The sequence below is a fragment of the Hyaena hyaena genome, unplaced genomic scaffold (assembly GCF_003009895.1).
Source record: "Hyaena hyaena isolate Hyena2069 unplaced genomic scaffold, ASM300989v1 scaffold_857, whole genome shotgun sequence".
In the NCBI taxonomy this organism is placed as follows: Eukaryota; Metazoa; Chordata; class Mammalia; order Carnivora; family Hyaenidae; genus Hyaena; species Hyaena hyaena.
In genome coordinates this window covers 249,132-274,276 of record NW_024081490.1, presented here as the reverse complement: position 1 = coordinate 274,276, position 25,145 = coordinate 249,132, and the positions used below count along the sequence as shown (strand labels likewise).

The 25,145-nt window shown below is 35.9% G+C and overlaps 1 protein-coding gene across 2 annotated transcripts in view; it reads left to right on the top strand.

Moving 5' to 3' along the window:
• Positions 1-25,145, top strand: part of ANTXR2 (ANTXR cell adhesion molecule 2) — a 148,402-nt gene that overhangs the window by 8,027 nt on the left and 115,230 nt on the right. For both annotated transcript variants that reach the window (XM_039220015.1, XM_039220014.1), the window contains exons 4-7: positions 10,571-10,652; positions 11,113-11,220; positions 11,345-11,413; positions 12,153-12,233. In XM_039220015.1, the coding sequence (XP_039075946.1) occupies positions 10,571-10,652; positions 11,113-11,220; positions 11,345-11,413; positions 12,153-12,233 (340 nt within the window). The remainder of the gene's footprint in view (positions 1-10,570; positions 10,653-11,112; positions 11,221-11,344; positions 11,414-12,152; positions 12,234-25,145) is intronic.

Sequence of the window (25,145 nt, the reverse complement as noted above, 5' to 3'; positions counted from 1 at the left end):
ACTTAGATATGTTAATTATCTTTCCTACTCTTATAGACTAGCTATGAACATTTCCAACTCTCTTTTTTTAAATATATTTTTAAAAAATTTTTAATGTTTATTTTTGAGAGAGAGCGCACGTGAGTGCATGAGTGGGGTAGGGACAGAGAGAGAGGGAGACACAGAATCCCAAGCAGACACAGAATCCCAAGCAGGCTCCAGGCCAGTCAGCACAAAGTGCAAAGCGGGTCTCGAACTCACAAGTGATGAGATCATGACCTGAGCTGAAGTCAGATACTTAACCAACTAAGCCACCTAGGTGCCCCTCTAACTCTCTTTTTAATATATTTGTTCCCCATATTAAACAAAAAAAGTCATATAATATTTTTACCTGAGAATAACAATCAATTGCTTAGGAAAAAATATTCTATAGGCAAACTGATAGAAAATTAAATAGAACTCATTTGATTAAGTTTAGATGATATGTACATTTCTATTGTTTAAAAAGATTTCTTCTAATTTCTTAAAATATGAATTAAAAATTTACTTGCAATAAAATAGCCCTTCATAAGAATTGGTAACTTATAAATTGATTCATTCATTTTGCACAGAAATTTGGCAGTACCTATAAAAGTATAGACAATTCCTATCAGCCATTCTACTTTTTAGGACCTTGTTCCACTGAAATACCAGTACCAGTGTGCAAAGATAGGTATGTGTAAAATTGGACACTGTGGAGTTGCTCATAATAGTGAAAACATTTGATCTAAATGCTTATCAGTTGATGGTACTATAATTAAAGTATATATAGAATGGGATACTATGTAGTCATTAAAAGAATTGGAAAATCTATATTAACATGAAAATGTATTTAAGATACATTAATTGGGAAAAGCAGGTAGTAGAACACTCTGCTAAGTATGATCCTATTTTTCTAAAATAAAAACAAAAAAATCTTTACCTGTTTTTATGGTGTATGTGTGTGTGTGTGTGTGTGTGTGTGTGTGTGTGTCTTTGTGTGTGATCATAAATGCATGGAAAAAAGTCTAGAAGATGTGCAACAAACTGCTAAGGACAATACTGTCTTTGCAGTGAGATTCAGGGAGGGGAGAACCTTCATTTTTTAAAAATTTCCATACAACTTGGCTATTCAATTTTATTTCAACATTACTTTATTATTTGTAAAAAATTAAACAAATGCTCAAATTAAAAAAAATAGTTAGCTCTCTCTTTAGCCAGAGATAGCTTGGAGTCAGAATGGAATTTAGGGGTTAAAGAGAGAAAGCATTTGGGAGTAACACATATCCAATTGCTGCCTTGGAGGGTCTTGATGGATCCTTGTTAAAATGAAAACACCAGGAGTGGACCTTCAGCCAAGTAGACATGGAAGCTATATACTAGTTGGGTACCTTGGGCAAGTGATTTCATCTCTTGCTGGCCAATTCTCTTGCCTGTTAAAAGGAGCTAATCATTCCTCCCATACAGCAAGGTTGGGATGATTAAAGACATATGATGTGTGAGAATGCCTAATTGTTGTTGGGTGGAAAGGAGTCTAAGGTTGAGATGAGATTTGGAGGTTATCAGTATGTATTTCCATCATCATTTTCATCCTAATGTGCAAAGATTCTAACAGTAGCATAGAGAAGTCAAATAAATTTCCTCGAAGTGACACAGCCAAGTAGTCAGAGCCAGGATTCATGCCCAGGTCTAACTGCTGAGCGTAAGCACCTAACCACTGCATTGCCTCAGACCTTCTATGTTCCCCCTTTTCCATATTTCACAAATAGTGAGAATTTGTCATAATTCAAAGACTCATTCATCCTCTAAATTTACTCTATTCTCTTACAAACTGGTGATGTCATGGGAAGGGACTATAGTTTGTTGGTTGTTGTTAATTATATTAGGGAAGTAATTCTGTCTAGTAAAGTAAGTTTTTGGCCAGACATCGTACTAATCCTGAGAGGTCTGGGCAAGGCAGCAGCTCAGAGTCTAGTCATGGATATGCTAATAGTTACTTTCAGTGCAGTCCTACATCTGTTTTATATTCTAGAAAATTAAATATATTGTTGCTCAAACCTGGGAGACAAACCTGCACACTGAACTGGTTAAATATAGAGGTCAGTTTCTTATGACCCAGTAAAGCATATTGAAATGGCATAAACATACACAAAATGCAGCAAGTATGAACTTCAGGTGTGATCCATGTATCACACTTCGGTTAAGTGTAGACTAAATTGGAGCGAACGTGTTTCACAAAACCCAGATTGTGGAGAGCATATTGTAAGCAGATATTTTTGAATTCACGACTGCTACCTTGGATTCATTGGTTTGGACTTTGTACCATGGAGACATTGGCTTATGCTGGTCGTAGAGTGACCTGCTAAATAAACAATAAGCAAATTTTTATAGAAAGTACATTAAAGATAGCTAAACCTGTTAGTTTCTAAGATAATAGAATGCACTAGCAATGTTTGTGCTTAGAAGATACTCCACTGCTTTGTAATCTTTAAACTTTTTTTAAGTTGAGGAGCTGGTAGAGAGCAATTACTATTTTGCAGTTTATCCTTCATGCGGTATGTAGTATAGTAATATATAATAACATAATTAAATAAAGTGTAGTATAGTAGTATATAATAACATGATTAAATAAAGCAGGTATATGTCAATGAATGAACAGATTTTCCTTCATTATTTTTTTCCTAATTTTATCAGCTTTGTTAACATTGTGGTTTATTAATGGAGGGAGACAGTAAAAGTAGTAGATAGAGTTTATTGGGCACTTACTATGTGTCAGACATTTTGCTAAATGCTTTATATGCAATAGCTCAGGTAAAGTACTAAGGACTAAAGTGCTAACTGGGTTGTAAATATTGATAATTTGTAGAGATGTAAAATAACATCTTGAGAACATTGTTTTGTTTCATATTCTACTCAATTGGTTAAATTTTACCACCTAGAAAACATTTCTTAATTTTTTTTGTTTATTTACTTTTGAGAGAGAGAGAGAGAGAGAGAGAGACAGAGAGAGAGGCATGAACGGGGGAGGGACAGAGAAGGGAGACACATAATCCCAAGCAGGCTCCAGGCTCTGAGCTATCAGCACCCACAGACCACGAGATCATGACCTAAGCTGAAGTCAGACGTTTAACTGACTGAGCCACCCAGGTGTCCCACCTTCTAGAATACATTTAATTGGGGCACCTGGATGGCTTGGTCACTTGAGTGTTTGTCTCTTGATTTTGGCTAAGGTCGTGATCTCAGGGTCGTGGGATAGAGCCCTGCAATGGACTCTGCACAGAATGTGGAGCCTGCTTGGACTCTCTCTCTCTCCCTCTCCCTCTTGAACACATGCTCTCTCTCTCTCTCTCTCTCTTTCTCTCTTTCTCTCAAAATAAATAAACAAAAAACATCTAATTATGTAATTGGCTAACCATTACAAAATTACCTCATTGCTACATTTTGTTTGCAGTTACTGTTTATTTCAAGAATTAATGTTCCTGGGTAATAATCTCCTGAGGACAAAGAACAGAATTTACCCATGATACAAATATCTATAACATTTATGCTCATGCACTTATCTAAACTGGCGTTTGGTAGCATAAGTATATGAAGCTTTGTAGCTTTGTGGTGGCTTGTTCTGTGGCTTCCATTTATGTACAGAATACATACAAACATGTATGTATTTATGTACATAGTTGACTCAAATATATTTAGGTTTATAAATTAAATTTATAAATTTATTTAAATATATAATTAAAAAAATCTGTTCTGGGCTTATGGCTTACTTTAACCAATAGAGTACAGCGCATGAAAACATGGAACTAAGTGTATAATAAGGCATGGGAGTTTCCTTTCCTGTGCTCCCAATAGCCAGCTGTCATATAAAAACTTTCATTACCCCAAGACCACCATCGCAACCCTGCCACGTGGAGAAAAGAATGATCAACCGTGCTAGCTGAGATCCTAGGCAATAGCCAGCATCAGTACTGACTTGCCAACCATGTGAACGAGGTCATTTCAACTCTTCTAACCATTCCTACTTTCTAGCTGACAATGTGTGAAACTTAAGAACTGCCCATTCAATGCACAGGATTATGAGAAATAATAAATTATGTTTATAGCACTAATTTTAGGGTAGTTTAATATGGCCGAAATGGAAATGTGACTAAGGTAGGGTGCCAAATGACCTTGAAAAGATTGATAGTGAAAACTGGAAGGGCAGTGAGCAAAACTGTTACGTTGGAGGTTGAAGAAGAAAGGACCATTGTAGGTAGTATTGGAAAGTGTGGTGATAATGTAGAAAATAGAAAATGTGCATAATGAATAGTGGCTATAGCAAAACTGATTTCTAGGAAGAATTTTGGAGGTTTCAACTGGCTTCTTTCAGCTACCTATCATGCTACATAGAGGTGTGAGATGACTCAAAGAGGAAACTTTTCTTTTCAAGCGGGACTCAGAGGACATATAAAGAGCCAGGAATTGATGTATTTGAAAATATCCACCAGTCTCCCTTGACAAAAATATTCCCCAACTTTAAGAAATAGCCTTACGTCAGTGATCAAACCCACATTGCTGCCTACAAAATGTGGTATCAGAATAAAAATCAGATTATAGGTGCAGTTGGGTGTGTGCCCCACCTGATTTAAAACCTAAAGTAGAGAGGAGGCTTTTTTTGAAGAAATTTTATGCATATAGCTTTTGTCTAATAGAGTGGATCATGATTTGATATATGGGGATCTCATAAGATTTTTAAAGGGCTTTTATCAACTTGGATTAAAAGAGATAGACATTTCAAAATGAGAGACTTCAGGACAGAATCACACATATAAGCTGTGGTCTACTTGTAAAGAAAGAATGACTCAGAAAGTAGAACCAAAGCCCAGAGTGTGAAGCTGAGAGTCGAAGATACAGTTCCAGTAAATACAACTGAGCCCTAATCAAAGAATTGGGAATATCCACAGAGATGAAATATGACACTTTTGGTACCGATTTCTCTTTTGGTTGTTCAGTGATTCATGACAAAACACCCCAAAACTTAGTGGCTTAAATAAGAACAATATTATTACCATTCACGATTCTGTGGTTTGACAGCTTGGCTGGGGTGTTTCTCTGCCCCATGTGATATTACCTGGTGCTGTAGTCATAGAGGCTGGTTTGTTTGTTTCTGAGGCTTGTTGTTGATTTCAGAGCTCAGCTAGAGCTGTTTAACGGAAGAACTTGGTTCACCTCCATGGGACCTCTGCATGTGGCATAGCTTCTCACAGCATGATAACTGGGCTCCAAGAGAGAGCATTCCAAGAGCAAGTATTACAAGATGAAGGAAACAAAATCCCAATTTTTCTTAAGGGTTGGACTCAGTTCAAGAATATCACTTCTACCTTATTCTGTTGCCAAACAGTAACGCCGGATTCAAGGGGAGAGAGGAGGTAAATGCCATCTCTTGAAGGAAGAATGGGCATATATGAGTGGGAAGGAATTGGCAGAGGTCATATTTGGAGATTATCTACTATGGAGTTTTATATAAAGTAATAATGAAATTCCAAGATGAATCTCTTCCGAAATAAATGTTAGCTTAGAGAAAAAATATAAACCTTGTATATAATCAAAATAATAAATGAGATTGGTGATTTTAGTGCTAGTCTTTAGATTCTGGTGTGACCCACAATCCATCTCTGTAATTTTAAATGCCAAGTGTCCTTTACCTTTATTATTTATTATTAACCTTTTCCTCTCATCTATTGTTTTCTGTACATTAAAATATTTGTTTATTAACAACATTAATACATTCTCTTTTGTCATTTTAATATTACCATTATGTCTTTCTTGAGTTATGTTAGAATAGACTGGCACGTTCTGCTTTGCCTCCATGATTTTGAATGGTATTATTAAATTTAAACTCTCAAGGACTTAATAATTAACAATATGCAGAAATCCTTTCTAGCACAAAGTGAGGATGGAGGTTTTATTAATTAGAAATGACTGCAAATTTTTAAAAATATCTTAAAAATTTGTGCTATAAAAGAAGAACATTTTGAGATTGTTGGTATTCAGCTGTTTACTCAAAAGCCATAGTGAACCTTATGCATATGATTTGTAGTTTGTGTGATTGAATATATAGTTTTAAAATGGTGTGTTTCATGAAGGATGAGTAAAGTGATAGTTCTCAAATGAGGCTTATAAACTGTGACTAACAAAGCAGATAATTCATACTTATGTTTTCTTTTATGGATAAAGAGATAGTACGATGACTAGGCATAAAATTGGTATTGATAATTGAGTACTTACGTGCCATGCAATATACTGTTTTACATATAATAGCATCTTTAATTTTTACAACAACTCTACTAAGTAAGTACTACCATCACTCCCATTTTTCACGTGGGAGAAATGGAGGACTAGAAAGGCTACATAACTTACTGAAAGTTGCAAAGCTAGGAAGCATTAGGGCTAGGAACTGAGGCCAAGGCCCCATTGCTTGACCTGTATGCTGCATTCATTATTTGATGCAGAGTAGCATAAGGAAAGAATTGAGGGTTGCCTGGTGCATGAACTCACTCGATCCTTGACACATTATGTGATAAAAGAATAATAACTAACGTCTATGCAGCACTCACTTTGTACCAAACACCTACAAATATACATTATATGATAGGTTTTCCTGAAGAGCAGCATGGCAATGGAAAGGAGAAATTATAATGAACAGGATTGTTTTGGGGGCAGTACTCACTTTTTTCTCCTGTCTCTCTCCAAATACCCTCTTTGACTAGGCACCTGCTTCCTTCCGAATGCTCAAAGATGCCAAATAACATTATGTTATAAATATCATAGTGGACAGCAAATAAATACCTATAAAATGAATGAATGAAACCCAACTATGGCAGGCATTATTATTTGCCTTTTATGGATATGGAAACTGAGCTCCAGGAGATTAAATAACTGCTGGTGTTATACAGTTCATTAGTTGTAGAACTAGACTTGTAGTTCATCTTTAATTTACTCTAATCCCTGAGTCTTCCTACCTTATTACATAGTTTTCCATTTAACTTCTTTCCAGGAAGTTCAATAGAACTCTTTCCTCTCCCCTCCTCCTTTCTGGTTTCTGTATCAAAATGTTCAACTCTCAGTTTGTTGGTTAAGCTCTCCTTGGAATCAAGGAGAAAATAAACTGGGTGAACAAAATCCTACTAACATGGGAAATGACTAGTATTAACTTAACAACAATAGTAGCTACAACTTACTTAGTACTTCTTATGTGCCACTGAATCCTCATGATGGCCCCATGGGGTACATATTTTCACTTCTATTTTACAGATGAAGAAACAAGAGAGGGCTTGCACTTAATCTATATTATCTCTGGCGATAAGCTATGCCATCTGAGAAACTATATTATACAGTTTAAAAGATTATCCTAGGCACCACTCAACCCCCTTCAGTAGAGGACTGACTGGCAAAATAGTTAAGGAAAAGAGCATTCCAATAACATGGAAGGGTTTTTAAATTAGTTTAGATCAAAAGTTCTTAATTCTGGCTGCACATGAGAATACTCTGGGGAGTTTCTAAAAAAATACCCTGAACCTATCACAAAGCAAGTAAATTGGAATCTCTTCAGTTAAAGCCCTGAAGAGGTTCTTTTTTAAAGCCCACCAGTGATTCCAGGGTATAGCCACAGTGGAGAATTAAAGTGCATCTGTAGAGATGTTTGGACTATGTTTGAGCCCTTCTCATGTCACCGTATAGATTCAGTGTTCACTTGTGGTGGGTGCTCAGCAGGTGGGTGTAGATTGACTGACATCTGGAAAGAGCTTTGAAACCTGGACAGTTCAAGTGCTATTCAGATATATTGTATAAACATAATATCTTTAGTCACAGGATATTAAGTCACAGGATATTTAAGTACCTTAAGTAAAAGGTACTTAAAATAAAAAAAAAAAAATGTGCCTTATTTGTGTTAGTTAGGCAAGTCAGAATTCTTTGCCAACTATTTTATTATGCCCCTATTTACAATATATATTTATTATATTTATGACATCTTGAACACTTTTCAAAGTTGAAAGTGTTCTATGGATGGGGAAAAGCCACTGATGTGGCACAGATGTTGCTATGTTTTCTTCTCTTCCTTTCTCTTGCCTTTTTGTCCTTTCCCTTCCCTTCATCTCTTCCTTTCCCTCCTCAGCAGAGAAATTTGAGAGATATTAACAGAGTGGAAAGTGTTATTTTATAGATTTAAAAAATGAGTCTGTGTGTTTTTGCCTCCCTCCCTCTGTCTCTCTCTCTCTGTCTCCAATCAGTATAACTATAAAGTAAAAAAGAAAGAGTTGCTTATAGATTTTGGCCCCCTGATTCTCAACAAAAAAATCAGAGCTTTAATATCCCATTATATTTGTTTCAATTCTGCCTCTTTCCAAAAAGTATTTGAAGCTGCACTGAGCATAACATTGCAGAAAGATAACAACATATAAGAAGAAAAGTTAAGATCTTGCAAAAGAGATGTAGCAATATGTTCACCATAGGAACTTAGCATAATTTTGTGAGTAAGAAATTTACAGTGGGCTTCCCATTAATTAGGACATGAAACAGTTCACATAGTTGTCGTTAGCAGAAAGGAGGAAGTATGTAGTGATTACTCAGGGATGACAAGGAACTTCTGCCACAAGACCTTATAGGGGACATTATGTGTTATGATAGCAGCGCCCTTGACTACAGCTTCACAACAAATACCAAAGTAGTTTCAGTATTTCTATTCCTGTAGTTGAAGACCTAAAGTTAAAACCAAACTTGGTGAGGTTGATCTAAGATGCTGTTGTATGTAAATTTTTTCTTTTGTTTTTTATCATTCCTCACTTGCTTTTTCTTTTAGAGTTTTCTCCAAGTCTTAATGTAGATGAATGAGTCTTGTTTTTAACCTTCAACATCATTTGCTTTCCCCTAAATTAGCTGTTTACTGATAGACAAATTTAGGACTTATTTTTAGTGGCTTGGGATTTTTTGAAGCCCTGAGATCTGCCCTGTCTTGTTTTAGCTTTCCTTTCCCCTAAAGTGAGACTTGTTGATGGAGAAGAGGCTGACAGACTGTGTCGTTACCCTGGAAGAAGATAAGACCAGGGCTCATGAGTGTTGATGTTGACTGTGGGCACGAAACACTTTTCCTCTAGGGACAACGCAGCTGCAAAAGGAAGGATGGAATTCAGTGCTACTTAGAACGTTATGTGTCAGGTATGGGGATGGATAGAAAAGCCAGGGGTACTCTGCTTCTTCTAATGAAATGAGCTAGTTGAGACCAGCCTTCCAAAAAAGCTGAATTCCACAGTGGGCAAGTTCATTTAGCTTCGAGTCATCTGCTGGTGTTGCCTGGTTCTTAGAAGTAATTAAAGGGTGAGGTGAATCTAAACTGAATGGAGAAGGTGATTTTTACCTTGCAGAATCTGTGTAAACTTAAGTTTCAGTTATCTTTTTCATTTCCCTTTTGGTAGCAAACATTAATGCTTGAGGACATGCTGCCACTCATTTCTGAGAAGCATCAAATAGTTGGCTTTTGTCTGTGTTCAGACACAATCAGCTTCAAGTTGTTTCTGTAGATACTAAACATAAATATTTGGGTAAAACAAGCTTACAAATTATGTGATTTACTTCACCATCCTTGGAATTATGAATCTTTTTCATAAAACAATCTCGGATTGTTTTTGCAACGTTGTTATATTTATCTCACACCACTCTTATGGTTTCCTTATTTTTCAAGGAGTCTTTGGAACCTATATTAAAAAACATCTAAAAAATGATCTTCTTTTACTTAATACACATAAAACAGCTCTCAATAGTGTAGTCATACTTCATTTAGACATACTGCATTGAAACACTAATTAGTCATGATGGAAAAGATTCTTTTATTCTTTTTCATCTTTTTCATTTATATTTCCTCTTAAATGAATCCACTACCATCCATCCATTCATCTATCCATCTACCCATCCACCCATCTACCTATTTATTCTTTTATTTGTTCATCAAATATGTATTAACTAACACCTGCCATATTCAAGAGAATGAGCTGTCTGGTGTTTGGATGGATGAGACGTTACAAAAGTGACTAGATTCTGAGACATTTGACTCTGGAAGCACAAATAGACAATGTTAATTTCTATGAGTGAAGGATTAATTATGTGCCTTAGAAATTTGCAGGTAACAAAGAAAATTTCCAGCTTGTAGGTAGTGTCCAAGTGCTTCAGAAACGCTTTTTCACTTCAGCTGACCTATTCAATGTTTGTTTCTTTTGGATGAAGGAAAGTGTTTTAGCATTTAGTATAAAATACGATAGAAGTTATCTGTTCTAAGCTCAAAAATGCCTAGAATATCCCTAGATTTTTCAAGATGTTTCACATTGTCAGTACTTTTATTTTTTTGTAGTTAAAATACAAATGCTTCAAAATACTTACTAAAATAGCAAAAAGTATGAGAAGTTATCTGTCTTCAAAGTTCGTGTTCTTTCCTCTTACTGAAGAAACTTCAGTTGTAATGTCGCCGTGTTTTTTGTTAAGTGCTTATTGTGATCTTTGTTTATTTTTCTTTTGTTTGATTTTATGATGCATTATTTTTCAGGGGCAAAATTAGTAAAGGCTTGGAGGATTTAAAACGTGTTAGTCCAGTAGGAGAGACATACATCCATGAAGGACTAAAGCTAGTAAGTTCTTTTACATTTATAGGGATAGGGGAGAATGTGTTCTTATTCTGTAATACAATAAACCCTAATCTCTAGTAAAACTCAAAGGTCCCCTTACGTGTTTATCTTTAACATTTTTAAAAAATGCTTTTAGTTGTTCTAAGGATGAGACTGACTTACTGTGGTGATAAGAAAAAATTTGAATGGCATTTTGCCTTTTAAGGAATTTTCATTTTCTGTGTGCTTACATTCAGACCAGTCAACCAAAGCTTAAAATTTATCTCCTTTAAACCCAATCGTAACTACTCTTTACTGTGAATATATGCCTATTTCAAATAAAATAGTTAACCCCAAATACCCTGTTTGAAAAGCCAGTCTATAATATTTTGATTTTGTCAGACTCATAAACTCAGCTTGATGGAGTGTGCTGGTTAAAAGTTAAGATTAAATTGTTAGTTGGATAATTATTCTTCATTTTCAGGCAAATGAACAAATTCAGAAAGCAGGAGGCTTAAAAACCTCCAGTATCATAATTGCTTTGACAGATGGTAAGTTGGACGGTCTGGTGCCATCATATGCAGAGAGAGAGGTGAGTATTGAACTGAACTTGTGCTTTATACCCCAGTGTATTTGGCTGTGTGTCTCTATGTATAGCCTGATATTTGGATAATTCACCTCTGTCTCTCTCCCTCTGTCTTTCTCTGTCTCCATAGGCAAAGATATCCAGGTCATTTGGGGCTAGAGTTTATTGTGTTGGTGTCCTGGACTTTGAACAAGCTCAGGTAAGCACGGCAGATCTGCAGACTTTAATCTAAATCGCATAATTGTCATAAGGACAATTTATCAAATTCTTCTCACTGACGACTTCTTTTGATGCTAACAATTTGCTAAAGATTTTCTCTAACATGGCCATATGTCTTGAAAGCTGCATCAATAATGTCTGGTTTTGATAGGTTTCATTACTGAAAACAAAGCTTTAAATTCTTGACTATTCATTTGGTTTGGAAGAACTGATATAGGATATACGTTTGAATCAAAATGATATGGATACTCCTTGAACTCAACTGACAGGATTATTATGACAGTCTTAGTTAAATGTTTTAGTTTGATTGAAAACTTAACTCTTAGGAGTACAGGGGTTTGGGAAAACCAAATTTTTTCATGAGGCTTTGAGGGTTGATATATTAATTTTTTTTGTTCAACAAGATGATTTTGCATTTAAATTTGTGGTTGAATATGACACAAGTCTCCTGTATCTCATGGCATTTCCAGCTAGTAGAGCTCTGCACTGTTTTGAGATTCAGTCTTGGGGGCGATGTAAAGTGGCTGTGACTGATGCATTTCATTGTGATACATTTAGAGTGACACTAGAGCCATCTCCTTCAATTCCTGACAAGGCTACACTGGTGAATTAATATGTAGTGTAATTTTTCAGATGAACATAACTGAAACATAATGAAGTGTATAAAATCTTGTATGTCTCAACCACCCGTTAATTAAATGTTCCTCCTCTTTCTAAAGCTGGAAAGAATTGCCGATTCCAAGGAACAAGTCTTCCCTGTCAAAGGCGGATTTCAAGCTCTTAAAGGAATAATTAATTCTGTGAGTATTTTTCTGGGAGTAAAAAAGGCTCATGATTTTATCTACATTTGACAAATGTAAGAAGTAATCTCAATATCCAGTTCAGGTGATCATTAATGTTGAAAAACATTAAAGAGGAGGTTTGTTTGGTATTGTGAACACAGCATAATTCTAAAGATCTGGATTTTGTTTGTACGTGAGATTTGAATTCAACTCTGAGCCTTGGTTTGGGATTTCAAGTTTAAGATCTTCATAAAACAGTTTTAGTCCCTTCCACCCTTTAAGCATGGAGTACCTCGCTGTCTTGATATCTTGTAAGCTTTATAGGATTTATAGAAGAAGTATAAAATAAAGATTTGGATTGGAATGTGTGATTTCTCCCTCCTCCAAATCTGGTGTTTCATAGCTGTCAGGCACCTTGCCCCAGCGGCTGAGTATTTGACTGCTGCTGTTGTTCTTTCCATTTTAATGATTAATAGTTTCACTGGAGCTCATAATATTTCTGTTTGGAATTCAGTTGCTCTGTCTCTGGTGATCATTAGAATTGAGGCTATCCTAAAGAGTGTATCAGGAAGTGGGATGATGAAATGCGGGGAAAAACTCCTGGGCTTTCAATGCTGAGGTTTATGTTTCATTTTACTGCCTTTTGCTGGAAGCACTAGGAACAGTTGCTATTAAGTATTTATGATATTTTGGTAAACATCATCCTAAAATGGAAGTGAATAATATATATTCTCTAAGCCAGAGCTTGTCCTTTAATCTTTAGGTATTTGCTGAAGGGAAACAAACAAAAACTCAGTGTCTTTGGATATTTGGTTCTGGCTTTTAAAATTTCTCTTTTGAGATCGTGTGCTTCACAAACAGAGTGAGATGGATTAATTTTGTTTTTAAGAAGCATGTGGGTTTTTTCCCCCCTCATTCATGGAATTTTCCAAAGAAAAAAATATGATTTGGTTCTATCACATGTCAGTACTTCTAATGGACAGGCTGAATATAAATATGAAATGGAACAGAGATTTTGTTATTTTAGGAGTTTAATTATGATTAGTATTTAGAAAAAATTGCAATGTATAAAACAGTAAATATTTTTATAGTTGGATTCAAGGTAAATACTATGCAACTATGATTTGTTTTAAAATACAGAAACATGGACGGTCAATGCAACAGGGAGGATAATTTGGTCCTAGAAATAAACCAGCAGATTGTATTTTAAGTAGAATTTCATTGTGCTTGAGAACTTGCAGTTATTTTTATAATTATACTGGGAAGGAGAGAAGACCTCTCTGGATTATTTTATTTGAATTTTTTTTCTCTGTATAAAAAAGGTTCAATTCAAAATTCTTGGTGACTAATTGGTTTTTAGAAACTCTTTGCTTATGGGCTGTGACTGCATATTTCTCCTTTGAGAAATTAGTAGTTGACAACCAGAGAAGATACAGTTGTTTTATTTGTTAAGCATCATTTATTTTATTTGTATTGGAGAAGCTTTAGAATGGAGTTTCTAACTGCAGTCTTACTAGCCTGGAGTTCTTGATGGACTTTATCATGAATAAGTTTTGTGGTATGAGTTAGCATGAAATGAGGAAGATTTGTATTATTTTAGCTACAGATTGCAAACAAAGCCACTTGAGTTTCATCTGGTGGAGGCTGATGGGTAGAGTGTTCATTTTAATACAGTTACACATCAGCTATTTTGTTTACTAAAGGAGGAGTAAATTCTCCTCAGCGAAGCCGGCCTCTGGGTAAAGTGTGGTAGCCATGGCGGAGTTGACAAGGAGACAAATGGAGCCATCACAACCAAAGGTGATCTCACTAATGGTTGAGATTTTATCAACATGATGATAGCTTGGGATTTTTGCTTACTATGTAGAAATTTAAGGCAATGCAAACACCTTATCTCTCTTCAAGGCAGAGATTGCTCCATCTCTGATAATATACAAAAGCTATAATTCTGCCTTAAATTTGAATTGCACTTTATACTTACCAAGTACCATGTTATCTTCAAAAAAATCGTATTTGGTATTTAAAACAAATATACTGTATCTATTTCAGGGTAAGGGCAGAGAAGAGACTATCCCTTTATTCTTTATGATTTATCAAACGAGTAGGTAAAATTGTACTGTGAAATGTATTTATGCAAAGCCAAGCAAGTGTAAAAAAAATTAGAAAATTTAACTCTTTCAGATGTCTGGAACTCTTTGAATTTAAAATTTTTTACATATTCATTTGAGAGAGAGAGAGAGAGAGAGAGCTTGCGAGAGAGAGTGAGGGCACATGAGTGGGGGTGGGGCAGAGATAGAGACACAGAATCCGAAGCAGGCTCCAGTCTTTGAGCTGTCAGCAGAGAGCCTGACTGGGGGGTGGAACTTGCCGACCATGAGATCATGATATGAGTGAAGTTGGACACTTAATGGACTGAGCCACCCATGTGCCCTCAGATGTCTGCAGAATTTTAGTTAAATTGAGAGATAATTTATTTTTCATGCTAATAGTTATTCAAATACATCTGGCCTTATTGTCAATGAATTAATTTCTTTGCAGTTAATCTTTAATTGAAAAAAAAAAGTAATGTTGTTTTCTTGATCCTCTCTTCCCGACCCACCAAAATCCAGTGACCTAGATTGTCTGGTCCCTTATTGTGTATCACATTAAGACATAGTTTGTGTGGAATCAACTTTTTAATCGGCAAGGATAGGTGTTTCACTTTGGAGCCTTCCTTCCTGTAGTTAAAAAAAAAAAAAAAAGCACTGTAGTAGTTCTGTCTTTTGTAACTTCAAAAGCAAGGGATGGAAAAGACTTTGTTATGAATATTTTGCACGTTAACAATATAATACCGTCTCTAAAATCTATTTGATTCAGAAAATCATTTTAACATTTTATTTTAATTTGGAATGAAATGAATCATTTCAAGATTTTTAGATTTTAGGCAAACATGATATGTGACATCTTTTGGAATATTGGTTTAATCTCCAATCTTAATTAGGAGTGTAAAGATTCTCTTAAAATTCACTATTGTCTCAAGTAGGTGCTGGTGAAAAACTTTCCTCTTTTTCACCTCCATTCCCTCCCCATTATCTAATTTATTCTTTCATTCATTTATTGAGCTCTATTTAAGCCCTATGCTTAGGGCACTGTGTTAAGCTGCTCAGAAGAAGGGACATAAGCAAAACAAGACAAACTCTCTGTTCTAAAGGAGCTTGAAAATAATGATGACTTGAAGTTTGGAATATGGTTGTCCCTTTGCAGGAGCTACAAAATGTGCAGATAAGGAGGCGGGTAACTTCAGTGAGTCACTCTAGGTGATAAGAAGGAATCCTGGTATGCAGTTTGTGTTAAGATGCCAGTATGGCTAGCGTAAAGTTAACAGAAGGATGAGATCAGTTTGGATATGTGAAGTCATGGGAACTTTGGGTGGTGGGATTTGAACTGTGCTCTGACAGTTGGAGTAAAATAGAAACGAGGAACACAGAACTTCAGAAAGAACCTGGGCTGAGTGGCTGAAGCATGGGAGGTAGTGTGTGGCTGGCTTGTATTATGGAATGCTGTGAGGGATATCAGGCCGGATCCAGATTCTGGAAACTCTCAAATGTTTGAATGGGGGATTGGCACTTCTATCATAAGTAATTGGGGAATGATGGAGAGCAGTTGAGGGATGGGATTGATATGATAGCTGAGAATGTTTAGGAAGAATATTCTTAATGGTAATGGGATAATTTGGAATATGCAAAGGTGTGTTGAGATTGGGAATAGGAAGACGTGAATGTGAGTTCTGACTCTGCCGCTGCCTATCTATGTGGCCTTGTGTACTTCCTAAATGTAATCTCTCTGATTTTTAGAATTCTCATCAAGTCAAATGGGACCAATTCTATTTCATTGGGTTGTTTTGTGAATGAAATGAGATAATGATTAAGAATGATCTAACTCAGAAGGACTAGGCTTTAAAACATTTGGTAGGAAGTTAGGAACGGCAGGAAGTTGGTACCTTATAGGATGGGTTTTGATCTTTCTGCTGGGCAGTCCACTGAGAGAGATGGCCAGAATTCTAAATAATCAGTGTCTTAGAAGGGCATGACATTGATATGTGAGAGGAGAAAATCTAACAAGTGGGTCATAAGCACAAGGATTTCTAGATGGTGTCGCTAACCAAAGTCAGGTATTTGGCTGTGTCCTAGTTCCGGATCTTCAGGCCCTAGGCTAGGACCCAGCCAACAACTGGGAAAGGAGATGCAGTATTCCCATGACAAAATCTATGTAGAATTTCAGGACGCTGTATTCAGAAAAGAGCCACAGATCTTGTCGGGGAACTTGTGCTATTTAGTGATTGAAAGTAGAAACCCAGCTTTTAAGAGGGAAAAACCATCTTCAATGAACCATAGTTCCTTAGGGCTTATTTTAGGTACTGAGATTCTAGGTCTTTCCCAATAAAACTAGGTCAAGGACCACAAGGAAAACATGTAATAAACTCTCTGCCCTGGTCAGAATCATGTCAGAAACAGGGTGGGGCAGAGCCTCCAGGGATAAAATTGTTTTCTCTTGCTGAGCCAGTCTCTAACGGCTCTGGAAAACATTAGCTGCTGTTATTATTGTGATGGCAGTGAAACTGGAAATAAAAAGGTAAATTTGGGAAACGTTAAAAGTTAATGGAAGCTGAGAGATGACTGGATATAGGGTGAAAAAGACAGAGGGGAGTTGAATGTAACTTGAGCATTTTGCCCTAGTTTTTCCAGTGTGTGCCAGAGAACACACTGGAATTGGACAGCGGGACATAGGGAGAAGTGGCACTGGGTCTGGGAAGTCCCCGTGGAGATGTCCCTTTGGGAAGTGGAGGCCTAGCAAAATGTTCGAGTCAGAAAATTTCAGAATTTAGTCATTGTTCCTCCTCTTGTGTTTTCGCCCCTCCCACTAGCCACAAACACAAGGACATAATTCTTCTATTTTCCACTTTAGCTTATCTTTAATATCTTAGAATGTTAAACAGTTATTTTCAGTTTCTTGGAAAGGTGATTGCAAGGCTTTAATTTGAAAATGAATTTCTATTCGAACTAGTATAGATCAGACTGACATGTGAGTACTGCGTGGGTCCTGGTTCAGTGTTTCATAAGGCAGTGCTGTGGATGGTAGCATTCAAAATAAAACAAAACCACACATTGGTGAATAATATGGAGAGAATAAAAATAAAAATAATCTGTGGAAAACCCCCTCCCTCCTTTTCTTTTCCCCTAAAAGCAAGACTATGGGGATGTTATACCCTTTGCAGTTATTTCAATAATCTTTTTTGATAGAGTACCTCAGAATGTATTAAGCTGAAGAGGTAAGTCAATTGTGAACCTGGTCTTTTTTTTTTTTTTTAATATTTTTATTTATTTCTAGGAGAGAGAGAGACAGTGTGAGCAGGGGAGGGTCAGAGAGAGAGGGAGACACAGACTCTGAAATAGGCTCCAGGCTCTGAGCTGGCAGTCAGCACAGAGCCCGACGCGGGGCTCGAACCCACGAACCGTGAGATCATGACCTAAGCGAAAGTCGAAAGCCTAACCGACTAAGCCACCCAGGCGCCCCGTGAACCTGGTCTTATTAATAACCCTGATCCGAAATAATTCAGAACACTATATCCCAGGTGATGGCAGCTAATGCCAGAGTTCCTAAGTACCTAATAGGGAAGTATGGGAACATAAATAGGAAGGAAATGATCACTCATACATATCGGACATTTAAATAAAACTGTAATAGATTGTTTATAAAGGGGGAAAAAGTGCAATATACATTTCAAAAAATAGCTTCATTCATATTACTGGAAATGTACTGGAATTGTAAGCTTTATCTGACCTTTGCAGCCAAATTGTATTTTCTCAGTAATGTTGTTGTTGTTTTGAAAAGTTTCTAAGAAAGGTGTCTACGTTATGTTTTAATAAGATGAGAAGACACTGCAAAATTGTTTTCTTTGCAGGCAAATCCTTTTCATAGAAGAGGTAACTAATGAACATTCTGATAAGAACTCAGTTTAAGTGATTTTAGCAGGTTCTGCTATGAATATGAATGTTGACTGCTTAGTTGTGGAAATCTCTATAGAATCATGGTTTGATAAAAAAAAAAAAATCTAACATCCAGGCTAACTATAAAAATATATCCACAGGAAAACCCCCAAACTGATAGGACTTACTCAAAATTGGAAATCAGTTTGTAGGACTCTTTTTTTTTTTAAAAAAAAAGATTGGCTATAGTATGAGGCTCACAATAAATCAGCTTCTTCCAGGCTTCTTATTTATCCAAGAATCTTTGGTACTGAATGTAGATGAAATGTCTCATAACAACATCTTTCACATTAATGGTAGGAAGGTTGGGACTATATTTCCTCCTCCTCCTTTTTTTATCTAGTGCCTAATATAGCACTGGGTAAATAGTTATTGATTAATTCATATTTAGCAATGAATGAATGAATAAACAAAATCAGTGCTTTTTGAAAATATTTTCATAGTTTTATAATATAATTATGGTGTAAAATCAGTGTTTTTGAGCATATTTTCATAGTTTTATAATATAATTATAATGTATTTAAGCATTAAAAAAATCAACTTTTTTTTTGGCCAGAGAATATTTTGAATTGACATGATTCCATATAACATTTATTTCATCTTCTTATTTATATTCCTCTGTATTATGACTTTGTTTACAAAAATCAGGTTCATACTAGCTTAAGAGGAAAAAGAATTATTAGCTTATATAACTGGATGGTGCAGAGGGAGGAAATTACCTCAAGTACAATTGGAGCCAGAGGATCAGTCCTTGTTCTTAGGATCTCTCTTTGTAAATGTTACCTATGATTTTATTTGCCTCACTCTTTTTTTGTTCAAATGAGTGTCTGATGAAGGTCATTGCCAAAGGTTTAAGGCTTGTATGGGCCTCAAGCATGTTGAAAAGAGAGCACTATTGTTCTGGGGCACCAATAATTCTGTCCCAGATAAGGACTCTCAGTGACCCAGATGAGTCAAGTGCTCATTCCTGTCAACATATTTGGACCAGCCTAAGTATCATGCCTACCCTGTGATAAGACGTAGATAGCAAGGCAGAGAGGGAGGAGGCATCGTGATCCATAGCGTCACTCAGACCGCATGGACTGGAGAAGAACACTTTCTCAGTAGAAAGGAAACACTGTTCCACTGTTCATAGACACGTAAGGGTGAAAAAGTATTCTGGGCAGGGAAAAAATAGCTATTATAGTCCACTATATTCAAATACCTTTACATATTTTTGACATCTATTCTGTTCTATTCTATTCTATTCTATTCATTTATATTTTAGACAGAGAGAGTACAGGTGGGGGAGGGGACAAAGGGAAAGAGAGAATCTTAAGCAGGTTCTGTGCTCAGCATGGAGCCCGACGCAGGGCTTGCTCTCATGACCCTGAGATGATGACCTGAGCCGAAATCGAGAGTGGAATGCTTAACTGACTGAGCCACCCAGGCATCCCTGACATATATTCTAATAAGACACTTCATTCCTTCCAGATTTCAATTGGAAACAAATACAAATAGAAAATTTGTTTCAAGTTATTCATTTTATATAGTGAAATTTTATAATCTTACCTTGAGTCCATAGTCCAATGTTCTATTTGCATTTGTATGATAGTTTTACTCGATAACAATATTATTCTTTTTCTTTATTTGGTTGGGACTTAAGAAAATTAAACCTACTTTGAATAAATACAGCTTTATGATATTTTGTGAGAAAACTAACCATAGGGTTACATAGCCAAATTTAAGTGCCAGAAATTTATTTCTTAACATCAATCTGTTGGGCTACAAAAGATGACCTTTGGAGACTCATCTGTTCTTGAAAGCAAATTCAATCAAGTAGGACATTGAAAAGGAGGATACGGTGGTGAATATTTATGACTTAAATGTACCACCAATAGGAATTGTAACAAATAAATGATTTCTCAATTATATCTTATTTGTCCCAAAATACAATAATTCTCAATTTATTTGGAAATTTTTTTTTTTAAACTAACTGTGTTTAAGACACTTTCCTGGTGTTGGGTTATAAAGATGGATCTGGTACCGTTGACTCTTCTGAGTTGACCACTTTGAGCCATGTGTGTTTGGTTGTAAAGCTAATAGAAGAGTTGATAAGGCTTTTGGTTTTTTTTCTATTCTTGACACATAGGGATATGTTTTGTTTGCCTCTCTGAATTTTAAAAGATTGACTAGAACAGATATAGACTTATAATGACAGATCTATTTCATGTTTTAGTTAAGAAAACAAGAGAGTGGCACACAGGACTAATACGAAATAATATATGTATCAGAGTGAAAAACATATTGGAATTCAGTTTCTTTAGATTCTAAAACAAATAGTATATTTGTTATAACTTTATCCGTAATTTTAGTGTGCTTTTTATGGAGAGTCTTTAACCTTCAAGAAAGCATTAAATGGTCATTCTGAGTTTGTGCTGACCAAAAAGAGAGAGAGAGAGAGATAGTAAGCTTTTGTTGCAAATCACAACCATTTTCCGGTGGATTTCTATGTTGTAGTGAGGAAGGAAGACTTGCTAATACCATTTGTTTTTGAAAATTGTAGTTGTGAGTTGCAGAGGAACCTAAATGTCATTTGGCGTTTTTGTTTCACAATTTGTGATATGGGCATTCTTTTCACCAACAGTATAATCAAAACAATTCTTCTGTTATGTTTGGAACTGAGAAGAGTAAAAGGCAATGATTATAACTCACATTCTTCCTTAGATTTCTTAGAGTAAAAGTTTGTTTAAAAATTTGTCACTTGTGCTTATACAACTCACTTACTTGGAAGGAAGAGAGAATCCATTTTTAGCAATGGGCCAGTGCAGAATGAGCTGTATTGAGCAACTGGTATTTTGAAGCTTCAAGCACTTTTCAGAAATGAACTCAACCAAAACATGTGATTACAAATTACTTTTTTTTATTATTATTTTTTTTAAGTTTATTTATTTATTTTGAGAGAGACAGAAGAAGAAAGAGCCTGTGCATGGGCAGTGGAGGGACAAAGAGGGAGAGAGAGAATCCCAAGCTGGCTCCACCCTGTCAGCACTGAGCCCGAGGCGGGGCTAGACCCCACAAACTCTGAAAGTGTTACCTGAGTCAAAATCAAAAGTTGGACTCTTAACTGGCTGAACCTCCCAGGTGCTTCAAGATTTTATTATTATTTTTTAAAGTTTATTTATTTATTTATTTTGAGAAAGAGTGAGAGCCAGCAGGGGAGGAGCAGAGAGAGAGGGGGACTGAAGATCTGAAGTGGGCTGTGTGCTGACAGCAGAGAACCCTATGTGGGCTTCAAACTCATGAACTGTGAGATCATGACCTGAGCCAAAGTCAGATGATTAACTGACTGAGCTACTCAGGCACCCCAGATTTTATTATTTTTAAGTCGTATCTGCACCCAATATGGAGCTTAAACCTGCAATCCTGAGATCAAGAGTCACATGTTCTACTGACTGAGCCAGCCAGGTGCCTCGTGGTTACAAATTATAATTGTTTTTCATTGAAGTATCACCTCTTAAATAAAAATATATTTGATAGGGATGTTTGACAGCCAGAGAGAAAATAAAGATCATCTGAACATTGAAAGCTAAAAAGCAAGCAAGAAAAGACTGTGAAAACATCCTTACAATTATTTTAGCTGCTTATTTTATGCAAATTTCGAGGCGCCTGGGTGGCTCAGTTGGTTAAGTGTCTGACTTCGATTCAGGTCATGATCCCACGTTTTGTGGGTTTGAGCCCGGCATCGGGCTCTGGGCTGACAGGTAGCTCAGAGCTTGGCGCCTGCTTCAAATTCTGTATCTCCCTCATTCTTTGACCCTCCCCTACTCACGTGGTCTCTCTTTTTCTCAGAAATAAATAAAATATTAAAAAAATGTTTTTAAATGTGTGGTTAATTACTAAGGCTTCATTTTGTTGAGACCTTTGGAATAATGCTGTTTGTGATTTTTCCTTATGAGATATAAACTTGGAATCTTTCATTAGGATGAACTCCTATAGTATTTAAAACTGCTCCATAAGTAAGGAAAAAAATGCTTGCTTTTTTAGACTTATTATTATCCTTACAGATATTTTCTGACATGCTGTATGTCATGGAAATTTGCAGTTTCTATCTGTTAAAGATATACCTTGGATGCTTGTAAATTATCTATAATGTTCTATTGTAGATGACGTTATATACCCAAAGTCAGTGTTAAACTTTATTACTAGGATGAATATTTTTAATTTCTAATACAGTTTAAAAAATGTTATATATGTTTGGGTAGCATGTTGAATTTAAGTGTAATGCAATATTTCTATTTATATTGTAATGCAATATAAATCTCTGATATTTAGAATTGGCCTTTAGAAATGAGATCACAAAGGAAGCCATTCAATGGGATTTATTTATTTATTTTTCTCTTTTCACATATCCTATCTAGAATTAGCCTTCCTTTCTTAAGAAGATAACGTATATTTGGGGCGCTGGGTGGCTCAGTTGATTGAGTCTGTCTCTTGGTTTTGGCTCAGGTCATAGTGGCACAGCCCATGAGTTCAAGTCCTGCTTCGGGCTCTGCACTGGTGGGAGCTTACTTAGGATTCTTTCTCTCTGTCTCTCTCCCTTTCCGTCTGCTCTTCCCCTGCTTGTACTCTCTCTCAAAATGAATAAATAAACATTAAAAAAATGACATGTATATTAAATTCATGTTTCTTTTTATGTCATTTTATTGTTTCTTAATTTTCTTCCATTTGGCTTGATGCTTTATGGGTGCCATTGATTACCAAAATTTGTACTATGCAAATAAGCTTTCTCTTCATGTGTGTGACTGAATATGTGATTTGATTAATTCAAGTAGCGGCTAATTAAGCTCTGTATTTTTTTATATGCTTAACTGTTCAGTGTTACACACCTCATTTATTTGTCTTATAGTCAAAATGCTCATGCTTTTTATTAGAAAGTTTTACATTTACTCTTCAATTAATTCAATAAACATTAATTGAGCAGCTGCTATTTTTAATATATTGTGCTATCTGCTTTTTATATTAGATTGGTTTTGAATATATGGCATTATCATTCATTAGAGAAGTGTTTATCTAGTTTCTTCTGGAATGGGCTCTATTCTGTTTCCCAGTATAATAACCTTTCTATTGCCATTTAGAAATCGGAAAAAGTACAGATGTTCAAATCTATTTTGGTTTATATTAGTTGTGGGAAATTTTTCTTTTCTTTTTTAACTGAATGCTTGATTCTCAAATCATAAAATCTAGATATTTCAATGTAAACCTGAGAGATATTGTATGTCCTAAGTCATATTTTGACTTCATTTCTCCATCTTATAGAGATTAAATGCTATATCTCAACCAGGGTTCTCCATTAGTTAATCCCATTTTATCTTAAATGTCAGAAGAATAAAGCCACAACTATATACATTGTATGCATTTTTTTCAGGCCATAATATGGCTTTTACTACTTCTTCCATGTCCCATATCTATTATTATAACCTGTGTTCATTATGTAAACATGTTGAGGATTTATAAGATTTCAAATCAATATGCTTCTTAAAATATCTGAGAAAGAAGAAATCAAATATGATGCTGTCTGGTTATTTCTGTTGGAATGGTTCCTTGGTAATACTGTCATTTACCTGATTAATATTCAGTACTTATAAAGAACTGATTGTAACTTTAAAGACAAGCAAGATAAGAAATTGCTTTCTAAGCAGCGACATTCTTGAAAGAGTTGTGTCTGATGTAGCAATTTTCTCACCTATACTCCAACAAATACTGCCAGTTCTGGCTTCAGAGCACATGTCTGCCACTTGTTACTTTGTATGTAAATTTGGCCTACAGTGAAATCCTGTAACTTGACTGCATGATATTGATGTAGACTCAATCCAAATTAATTTGGAACGTGCCTGGAGTAGTCAGGGTGAAACACCATTCTGGTACTCCATTCAACAAGCTCTGCAGAGAAGCGACAGCACAATGGGATCTACTTTGATCTTCTGCCAAACATTATAATCTCAGAGAGGCCAGCAGGCACAAGGTCAGAGCTGACTCCTAAGACTGCATCTGGTTTTACTGTTAACCAACAATCAACCTACAGGGAGACATAAATAACCTTATCTTAGTCTATCCCTCTCCTTTGCCCAATAGAGAAATTCCATGAAATTAGTATTTACGGTGTACAGTGATCTAAGAGAATATTTTGATTATCAGAATTGTGCGCTGAATTAAAATTGTACACAACCAGTTAGCAACAGAAAATAATTACAGCTTATAAGAGTGAATGCTATTGTTCCACTTGCAATTTTACCCCAAACAACTTGGAAGAGGGGAAGTGTTTAGGTTTGGCTTTATTATCATAATACATGGCAGACTTTTTAAACATACATTTAAAAGGAAGCATTCCAGACAAATATACTTAAAAATTTTTTTAATGTTTATTTATTTTTGAGAGAGAGAGAGAGAGAGACAGAGAGAGAAGGAGACACAGAACCTGAAGCAGGCTCCTAGGCTCTGAGCTGTCAGTACAGAGCCCAACTCGGGGCTTGAATCCACGAGTCATGAGATCATGACCTGAGCCGAGGTTGGACACTTAAGTGACTGAGCCACCCAGGCGCCCCAAGACAGATATATTTTAAATAGAACAGAAAGTTTTGATAATGAGAAAGGACAGTGACTGTGATTATAGGGATTAAATATATAAAACCATCTTTAGGCATTTAATTCACAGTTTGGGACAACATGTTGGAATGTAGAATTTTTACACAAAGTACCAGAATTTAGAATTCTATGTATTTTAACTTCTTTTCTATTATAGATTTGTACTGGCTTGTAAACACAAGTCTCGCAGATGGCCTTGTGTATACCAATGGCTACTTTGCTTAGGTCTCTCTCTCCTGGAAGTTCACACCTTTGTCTCCTACCCAACCTGGCCCTGTGG